The sequence below is a fragment of the Populus nigra genome, chromosome 12 (genome assembly GCF_951802175.1).
Source record: "Populus nigra chromosome 12, ddPopNigr1.1, whole genome shotgun sequence".
Lineage (NCBI taxonomy): Eukaryota > Viridiplantae > Streptophyta > Magnoliopsida > Malpighiales > Salicaceae > Populus > Populus nigra.
Window position 1 is genome coordinate 13601980 of NC_084863.1, and position 9460 is coordinate 13611439.

Below are 9460 nucleotides of genomic sequence, written 5' to 3' on the forward strand. Positions count from 1 at the left end.
TAATTGTTCTGATTAGTAGCAGATAAATCGAAGACAAAAGGAAAGAAAGATAGGTATCGGAAGAATCACTTAACGAGCCATGCTAAGGCAGCAGAAGGGCTTAGAGAGAGCAGCACTAATGAGCAACTCTGCAAGGATCAAAAGGAAGTTTTCAATATGAATTGTGTGGGTCAATGTATAGGATTTGAAGTTTTTAGATTTAAAAAATATAAAATTGAAATTCTTTGTTGAAAAGCTGGCGGAAAATGGTTTTTGAGGTTAGATTTAAGCTTAGGATTTTACGTGATTAATTTAATCAGTACGTCTCAAAAGGAAAGACAGCTTGCCGTTTGATGTAGGAGTAGCTGCAGAGAGTTCAACTATTAGGTGGGAGAGGCAAGCTGATAGCAGTGATTGCCAAAGCAAACTTGCTAGTATAAGTTGCTTAAGAAATTCAAGAAACATCATGGAGGCAATGGCACTGGCACTGCTCTGTCTGTGTTATCTCTGTCATGGCTTCAACAACGGCATTTTTTGCTATGCAATGGGATTGAGCACGTAAAGATGCAAACCAGACAGGCCAATGCACCAACTTGGTAATGGTGCTCAGAATCTACATGGCTTCAGCTCTAGCGTTTTTTTCTACACATGAGTTGCTTGCTGTTATAAAACTAGATTACCTGGTTTTGATTTAATTACTTGTCTGTGCTTTTTAGGGTACACTGAATCTTATAGCAAATATTTGTCAAAATGAGTCTGAAACTAATCTGATATCAAACAAATTTCTACTTGCATTTTGAACTGATATGGAACTCTTGGAAACATGCAAGGAAATATGAGAGCTGATGAGCCTCAAAATGGTTAGATAAATAATTAATAGAAAAGGGATATCTGATAACTCTGTACATTCACCAATTTTAGTTTCACATTCCAGTGAGCAAACAAGTTGCTGGAACAATTAATAGAGGGCAAAATTGGATTCATTCTCAAAAGTGCAATGTTTTTCAAGTTGTTTGTTGAAGCTGAATGACAGCATCAAAGCTGAATTTTTCATCTGGTTCAAATGCATCTTCAAGATCTTCAAAGCTTTGTTCAACTCTCAAGTCTTTGCTAACTTTTAAGCCTTCCTATAGAAGCGAAAAGACAGTGTTAATGCCAAGCATTAGATTCATAGATAAATGCCTTCAGAATACAGGGGAATGATGCAGTTGGCTGCACCACAGCAGTAAAAATGTAGGAATGAATTGCATTCCAAGAAGCAGTACTTCCACAAAGAACATACAAAAGGTCATTTGATTTAGAAAAAAAATGGAAAAAAAAAAACAAAATTGCTGGTGTGATGAATGTAATGGTGGCTAGAACTACTGGATCAATCAACTTTCAACTATATCATTCAAAATGAACAATGTTAATACAGGTGTTGGCTCACGATTTAAAAGTTGGTCAAGACATTCATCAAGGTGTAAGGAGAGAGAAAAAAGAAAAAGAAAGAAAGATCAGCTTAAGTGCTCCATTAACATGATTTATGATGTCAGTTTCTGTAAACTTGTAAGCTCTTACATTGATTTCTTTCCTAGAAATATTTCTAGTCATGTGACAAAACTATCTACTTGAAGTGTTTCCCAGAACACAATTCATTGGTTAAACACAGCACCGTGAAGATAAAATGACTTCACGACTTCCTTTAGAATCAAACAAGAAGTTAAGTCGGTTACCTTGTCAACATATTCAGCTACAGTAGAGTTTATGACTTTCTTGATCACTTCCTTGTAAACTTTTGAAGGTCCAAGAACTTCTAACAAAATGTCTCTAGGTATCTGCCAGAAACAAACAATAAGAAAATTCTATTATATATGTGCATGCACATGTGTTGGTGCAAGTAAATGTATATGAACATGACTGCAAGTATGTTCTTGTCTGCAATCCGCATGCATAGGATGTAATAGTTAGCTCTCTAACTTTTCAATGAAAGTCATCGCTGGCTGTTTTTTCTTTCCTTGTGCATGTGCTTTACATCAATAGTGTGTGTTGGTGCATGTGTGCACATGAATGTTCTCCATAAAAAAAGTTTCATGATTTAATATTGAAAAATAATGAGCAAATTTGTTTTTTTTTCCTGAAGTCGCAGCTGTAAACTGAGCATAAGAATCCATTTACACATGATAGATTATGTTAAACGAGGATGCGCCTCAAAGTTGCAAGCTAGGTGACATGACACTGCCCCTTCAAAGTTCACTACTAGCACAACATATTGTGCATACTCTTTGTCTGCAGATGGTAATGGACTCAAGATGAGGTCAGCATACATCTCAAGAATGCAAGTTTTTGTTCACTTTAGGAAATGGACAAAAATCTCATATTTAAGTTACTTATTACAACTAGGTAAATGAAATTGGAGTAAAATATGAGGATATGGAAACTCACATCCGGTGTTTTTCCTGCCAGTTCCCCATGGTGTTTGATAGAAATGATGCATCGCATAGAAATAATAACAGAAAACATCAGAGGCAGACTAAAATTAGAGAAATGAGAAAACATTAGAAAAGAACAGTCATTGAAAAACAATACCGTAAAGAAAATAAGATCAAATACAGTTGAACATTATTTCAATCTGACTACTAGCTGTATGGTGCTATATTCTCAGATTCCAAAATATAGAAAAAATCTATTTGAGGATGATTAAAGTAGGCTTGAGATTCTTGAAGACAGAACTTCCCTACTAGCAATCAGATAGAGAATTCAGATATGTTACCTCCTTTTACTCTTCGAAATCCTGGGATTGGCTGGGCTGCAGTAACCATTTTTTTGAAAACATCTTCAAAAATTGCTCTAGTTTTAGCACCAGATACTTCCACTCTTATCTGTCCACAAAAGCTATGAATATAATAGATTGCTAAAATTATCAACCACCAGGCAATTTTGAACTTGCCTACAAACCAACAACATGAATCCAGTATCTGCTCATACCTTCAATTCTTGATCTTCATTGGTACTCGTAATCATCACTGTGCAATCTTTGAACCGAGAGGAAGATACTTCAACATCTTCAGCAGCTAATTTATGTAGTCATTAAGTTGTAGTCAAAGGTCAACACAACACTAGCAATAAGGTTAAAAGCAACTAATTGAAAGACAAAAAATTTGATTTGCACCTGATACTACAGCCGCAACAGGAGTAAAACATCTACCATTTTCCCTGTAAAATCAAATTAACAAATAAATAAGCAACCTCGCCAATTTCTACTTCTTGCTACAAAAACCCAACAATGACATTTACATCAAAATCCAAATACAATACTCGAGCTCAAGTGAATGAAACTGCATTACCTTCTCCAAAATCCTTGAGCCCCACATCTCATTTGATGGGAAAAGGATGGTATTTTGCGAGTTAGATTTGGAGTAAAGACATCCACTGTATGCTTGTGACTTATTAACTGCAAATAATTACCAAAGAAAAAACCAAAATTATTCCACTAAATCATGTCAATTCAGATTAAGATTTAAGGGTCATGACTCATTACAAAGAAGCTAAAACAGTATTAAAATGTAAATTACTCAAGTAAAGATTATAGTTTTCCATAGTAAAACTAAACTCAAACAGACAAACAAAAAAGTGGATAAAAACATAATGCAGAAGCGTGCTGGTTGTGAAAAAATGAGAATCACTGCGTTGCCTGTCATCTTACAACGAAGTGAACATAGTAAAAATGACAGACGGGTGTCAATTCAAGCACTAAAGTAAATCCATGAGCACTTAAAATAGATCCCATTAACTACTTTAAGACCCCACGTCTTCTATAGAATGAAATAGCTAGAATTTGGCTTCAAATGAAAAGAACAAGTTCAAATTATAGTTGCAGAACTGAAGAAATAAGGAGAGAAAACAAAGATGACATTACCTTGAGGTTTAAGCCCAGGCAGAGGGTTTTAGCCGCTACTATTTCCATTATCTCCTCCTCCTCCCTCTTGTCAATCGGTGTGGCACCTAGCTAGCTATATAGATTTCTTATCACCATCTCAATTTTATTAAAGTTTTTTAGTATTATTTTCATAAAAAAACAAAACAAAAAAAGGTTGAGTAAAATATCTTATGTAGTCCCTATACTTTGAACAAGGTCACAAAGTAATCCCTTATCTTTCAAAATATTAATTTCATCCCATGATTCTTATGATATCTTATTAAAATGTTGATTGGTTTTTCTCCAAGCCCCCACTAATTGAGTTGTTGGGTCAATACAAGTTTAGATTAAAAAATAAAAAATAAAAATCATTAAAGTTCAATGGTGAAGTCTCATCTAGATTTGCTTGAAAAATCAAGTAGCAAATTAATCTATTAAATTACTTGAATTTAATTAAATTAATTTTTAAAATAATTTAAAATTAAATATAATTCAAATTAGATTCTAAATCATTCCGCTATCAAATTCATTTATGATTTGAATAATACAATAATTGATCATTAAAAATTAAAAATAATTAATTTATAATTCTAGGAGAGTAAATAATTAAGTTATGAACAGGTTTAAAATTTAATTATCAAAATAATAATTTATTTTTTGTAAATTAAGATAGTGTTTGGCTTCATGGTAAAAATTAATTTTTAAATTATTTTTTATTTAAAAATACATTAAAATATTATTTTATTTTTGATATAATTATATAAAAACATAAAAAATTAATTTAAAACAAATAAAAAAAAATTTAAAAAATTGAAAATCGCCCACAAACAATAGGTGCCTAAGTTTGAGAGTCATCACAGAGAAATGTCAGTAACACCCCCTGCAAGCCTGCAACCTCAAACAGTAAACGACAGTTCACACATCATCTTTAGACTAACTAATTTGAACGACATGTCGGGTTGTCGGTCTTCAACGGATTTATAAAATTGAGTGGACGGAAATGATATAGACTAGAGAGAAGGAAGGAAGCAAGCTTTGATGGCGGCGATGACGACGACAGCATCAACTTTACAACTCCAACAACTTCGAAACCTCTCCTTTTACAAAGTAAGAATACCCCATTTTCTTTGCCCGTCATATCATGTTGAAGATTTCTTGCATTTTCTTGGAAACCAAACATATTCTTAGACTGACTGACTGACTGACTGACTGACTAACCACTTCTGTCTACAGTGTCTTTCTTTGAGCAGCAGTAGCAGCAGCACAAATAGCATCGTTTTCTTTCAATCTCACTTTACTTGCAATAAGTAAATTACAAAAACAATCATTTAATATTGTTTTTGTTAATATATTTTGATTGTTTAATCAAGTTCTTGTTTTGTTTAAAACATTTCAGGCTATTATTATTTTCTTCTAATCCAAATTTGAGAGTGCTTAAACATGTGGGAGTCAAGCCTATATCTGCTGTTGGGTCAGGTTAATATTTTCTTAGCTTCTAAACACAATTATAGATAGTAAATTTATGGTGTTACTCATTGAAGTATTGTGGCATTTGGGTGGTTTTTAAAGGTATGGAGGCATCAATTGCAGAAACGAATGAGAAACTAATAGCATTGAAAAATGTTAAAATAGTTATTGAATCCCAAGAGGAAGATAAGATGCAGGTGGGTTATTGTTCTCCGAATCTCTAGTAGCTGATAATTAATGCTATTTTGCAAAATTTGCAAATGTGGTTTGTGGTAATATTTAATTTTTAGGTCAGAGTGGATTTGAGTGGAGATGAGACTCAAAAGGTGTTCAACAAGGCCTTGACTGATTTAGCTCGTTCGGCACCTCCGATTCCAGGATTTCGAAGAGAGAAAGGAGGTAATGGTTATACATGTGATTTCTTCTGTGCTAATATATAACTGAATTTGACTGCCTCCATCAAATTATGGAATAACGTTCTGCAATTATGGGTATGAACATGGACAAATAGAGTGTAGCTAAAAATCACACTCACCTGTAGAATAGGGAGTCAATTCAGTAAGTTCACAATTTCCCTGGGTGGTTATCGCCTTTCCCCGATTCAGGGTATGGGTTCTTTCTCTATTAATAATGTACTGATCTGACTCCAGCAGATTCTCGAGAAGCCAATTCTCTCTCTCGGTCTACTTTACCGACAAGAGCTCTGAATGAATGAGCAATGAGTTTGATTATAGCTATTCAAAGTTTCTTTGTTTAATGTAGAGATGCATTCAAGATCAAATATTTGTTTATGATATGAATCACTTATTATTAAATCTAAAAGATCTTAGTACAAGTTTAATGGTTCTTTAGTAATTTCTTGATGATAGTCTGGAATTATCCTGTGAGAAGAATCCATACTTGATAGTGGTCAGGATGAGATATTAAATAAAGAGATGTGGTATCATGCATTTCTTTGTTAATCCAAAGAAATATTCTTTGAGTTACTTTTCTGCTGATGGATACCTCAATAGGTGGTTCCAACATTTAGATGAGCCATCTGCTTTTGAAGCATGATCATCTTGACCTGTTTAGGATCCCCAAACCCATTTTTTTAATCTGCACTGTCTTTAATCTCTTGATTGCTTCTCACCTTTGTCCTTTGTTTCATTAGTTTGTCTCTGCAGCTTGTTAACTCCTCAGTCAATGAATTCTAACCTTTTTTTTTTTTTGCATGCATATGGCTAATCCAGGAAAAACAACAAATGTGAGTGATTCTCGTTCATAGGTTTTTTTCTCTCTCTGGAAATCAAAATTTTATAATGAAATTAGTTTTGCATGTATATTTAACTAGTACTTTATTCCTCCAGAATAATGCATGTTTTACTTGAAATCTTCAATTTATGATTTGTTGTAGTCTGTTAATTACTTGGAAATGGAATAAAAGATGCAAAATTCAGGAAGTTCAAGTCATGGTTTCACTCACAAATTATTCAAGTTTCAATATAAGAGAGTGCTGGTATCTTCTACAGGAAGTAATTTATTATGTTCTTCCTTGTTTTTAAATGCCAAACTTAGTTCTAATGAAGAGATGAGAACCATTCTTATTTTTTGTGATGTATTTGCAAATGCTTGTTGCCCCTGCTATATCTCTATGTCGTATATGCCAAATTGTAGCTGGTCATGGCGTGAAGTATCTTATGTTATTTGCTTCTCATCCTTCATGCTCGTCAAGGAAATTCTATGCACTGAAACTACTCCATGAAACATCTATTGGGAGTTGCATAACTAGCATTATGATCTGCCTACTTTTGTCCTCCATCATAAGATGTCTGACTAATAATTTCTGTAGGTTCCAAGGGAATTCCTCCTACAAATCCTTGGAGAAGATCGTGTAACTAATTTTGTGATACAAGAAATAGTCACCTCAACCATGGCAGATTATGTGAAGAAGGCAAGTTATTTTTGCAACACTTAATGTTGGCCTTCGTTTTGAAGCTGAAGTGAGTATTAATGAGTTTTTCCATTCAAAACAGGAAAATCTGAAGGTTAAGGAAAACAAAATTAACACCACTCAAAAGGCAGAAGAACTCAAGAAAGTGTTTGTGCCTGGAAATGAATTTGGATTTAATGCTGTTCTAGAGCTTGAAAAACCTGAAGCTGAAACTGAGAATGAAAATGAAACTGAAACTGAAACTGAAACTGGAACTGAACCTGAACCTGAACCTGAACCTGAAACATCAAGTTAAATTCACCAATTTTGTAAAGCACTTGTACAATGTGATTATTTTCAGAGTAATCTATTCATTTGTAATTGCTTTTAGACTATTCCTTTTGTTCTAATAGATAGCTGCTCTCATCAATTGAAGAGTTCTAATTGCTGCTAATTTGAGACTCCTTGCATCACTGTCAAATTATCAATTTAGCCAAGTAAGAAACATTAGACACATGACCATCCATAGTGTAAACAGGCATCATCAAGACTGAAGAGCTTCATATCCAAAGACATTGAGATTTGTAGATGTCAAAGAGGCAATGTCTTCGGTGCTTGCCATGGAGAAACAAATGTCAATGTTTAAAGCAGCTTCCAACTTCCTATGTAGTGTTTCTTTTCCTGTTTGAGTGAGGTTTAGAATTCTACATAAAGAGCATAGTAGTGAGCTCCTCAAATCATAGCAACAATCACTCAGGTTTTCTCTTGAAAGATTTACACGAATCCAACACCAAGTGCAGTGGGCTGTGGAATGAGCTCAAAATTGGTAGATTTCTCTCTTCTTTGTATCTTTCATGCATCGATCATCATCTTCTTTTTTTTCCCTAGCTTGGTCTGGTTTAATTTCAATTTTTAATTTCTTTTGTGTAAGAATTGCACTTGCACTCTCGTAGTTGGTGCTGACGCTTCTGATTGGCGTGGAGGATTAGAAAGAATTTTGGACCATCATCCAGGTTTATATATATACTGGCCTTGGTTGATGCGTTTCGTTTTGAGGCTGGATTATTTTTTATATAAAAAATAATATTAAAATATTAAAATAGATTTAAAAAATAATATAAAAAATAAATCATGATAAATATTTAACAATGCTAATTACAGTTAAATTAACATGGAATAACAAAATTTTAATTATTATTATTATTAACATTACTATTATTATTAGCATTATTATTATTATTATTATTATTAATACTACTTCTCTATTATCATTAATAATAATATTACAATCATTATCATTATTATTATTATCATCACCATCACTAATAATATTATTATTTTCATTATTATCTAAAAAACCAAAATCATAAAATTAAAAGCCATAAGAACTTTGTCACAAGGACAAAGGATAAAAAATATAAAATTAAATGCAAAAGAACCGAATTGAAAATCATTATATATACAAATTAAAAACCAATTGTTAAATTGAAAACACATAAAACTTTAACAAAAAAGAAAATAACAAAAATATATAAATTAAACTGAATCTGAAATACTAATATCATTAAGAACCATAATACATTTATTAGAGTAAAAGAGAGAAATGAAAGGATCACTAGTGATAAACCGAGAATATTTAAACTATACACGTCATCTAAAATGAAAGAGGAGATGAGAGAATCTCATTTCTAACTCGTGGTCAAATCTTATTATTGGTTATAATACCAATAAAAATACCATATAAACAAAAATAATCTCACACAAATCAATAATAATAATTAATCCTTGTGAAAAAACCAAAATACTCCTTCATGAAAAGCAAACAATTTTTTTTACCAATGTGATATACGGCACTCTTGTACTGATAGTAAAATGAGTCTATAACCATAGTAATTTTATCATGTATTTTAGTATATTTATTATATGTGGCTATATTGTTTATTCATTAGTATATATTCAACAAAAAGAAAGCATTCATACTTATTTGCCATGTTGATATACTCCTTTTCTTGTGTGTTATATTTTTCAGGAGTGAACTACAGAATTGATGAAAATTCAAGGAAGACATTTATTTGGGACACGCATGACCCAGTGGCGGTATTGAAAAAACTGGGAGAAGTTGAGAATTCAGTGCAAATCTATGAATTTAATTCAAAATGACATCTGAGTAATTGATGATGGGAGATTATAAATAAATAAATAAA

At 32.5% G+C, this 9460-nt stretch overlaps 2 protein-coding genes across 2 annotated transcripts; one reads left to right on the forward strand and one right to left on the reverse strand.

Annotated features, from left to right (window-relative positions):
• Nucleotides 1–803: 803 nt before the first annotated feature.
• LOC133669457 (uncharacterized) lies at nucleotides 804–3999 on the reverse strand. The gene is made up of 8 exons (XM_062089602.1): nucleotides 3878–3999; nucleotides 3306–3412; nucleotides 3131–3174; nucleotides 2947–3032; nucleotides 2732–2840; nucleotides 2404–2417; nucleotides 1695–1796; nucleotides 804–1106 (listed from the first exon to the last, which is right to left on the reverse strand). The coding sequence occupies exons 1-8, from the start codon at nucleotides 3923–3925 to the stop codon at nucleotides 984–986; spliced, it is 633 nt and encodes a 210-aa protein (XP_061945586.1). The 5' UTR covers nucleotides 3926–3999; the 3' UTR covers nucleotides 804–983.
• An 830-nt stretch (nucleotides 4000–4829) lies between these two features.
• Nucleotides 4830–7651, forward strand: LOC133669204 (uncharacterized). The gene is made up of 8 exons (XM_062089258.1): nucleotides 4830–4984; nucleotides 5111–5184; nucleotides 5274–5353; nucleotides 5447–5541; nucleotides 5635–5743; nucleotides 6577–6590; nucleotides 7176–7277; nucleotides 7360–7651. Exons 1-8 carry the CDS (start codon nucleotides 4916–4918, stop codon nucleotides 7570–7572), a joined length of 756 nt encoding a protein of 251 aa, XP_061945242.1. The 5' UTR covers nucleotides 4830–4915; the 3' UTR covers nucleotides 7573–7651.
• Nucleotides 7652–9460: the final 1809 nt, after the last annotated feature.

Coding starts and splice junctions, on each gene's coding strand:
- LOC133669457 (XM_062089602.1), bottom strand. CDS start 3,925: ATGGAAATAGTAGCGGCTAAAACCCTCTGCCTGGGCTTAAACCTCAAG. Junction 3,413..3,877: donor GCCTGGGCTTAAACCTCAAG/GTAATGTCATCT, acceptor AATTATTTGCAG/TTAATAAGTCACAAGCATAC. Junction 3,175..3,305: donor GCTCAAGGATTTTGGAGAAG/GTAATGCAGTTT, acceptor TTGATTTTACAG/GGAAAATGGTAGATGTTTTA.
- LOC133669204 (XM_062089258.1), top strand. CDS start 4,916: ATGGCGGCGATGACGACGACAGCATCAACTTTACAACTCCAACAACTT. Junction 5,354..5,446: donor TATATCTGCTGTTGGGTCAG/GTTAATATTTTC, acceptor TGGTTTTTAAAG/GTATGGAGGCATCAATTGCA. Junction 7,278..7,359: donor TGGCAGATTATGTGAAGAAG/GCAAGTTATTTT, acceptor CATTCAAAACAG/GAAAATCTGAAGGTTAAGGA.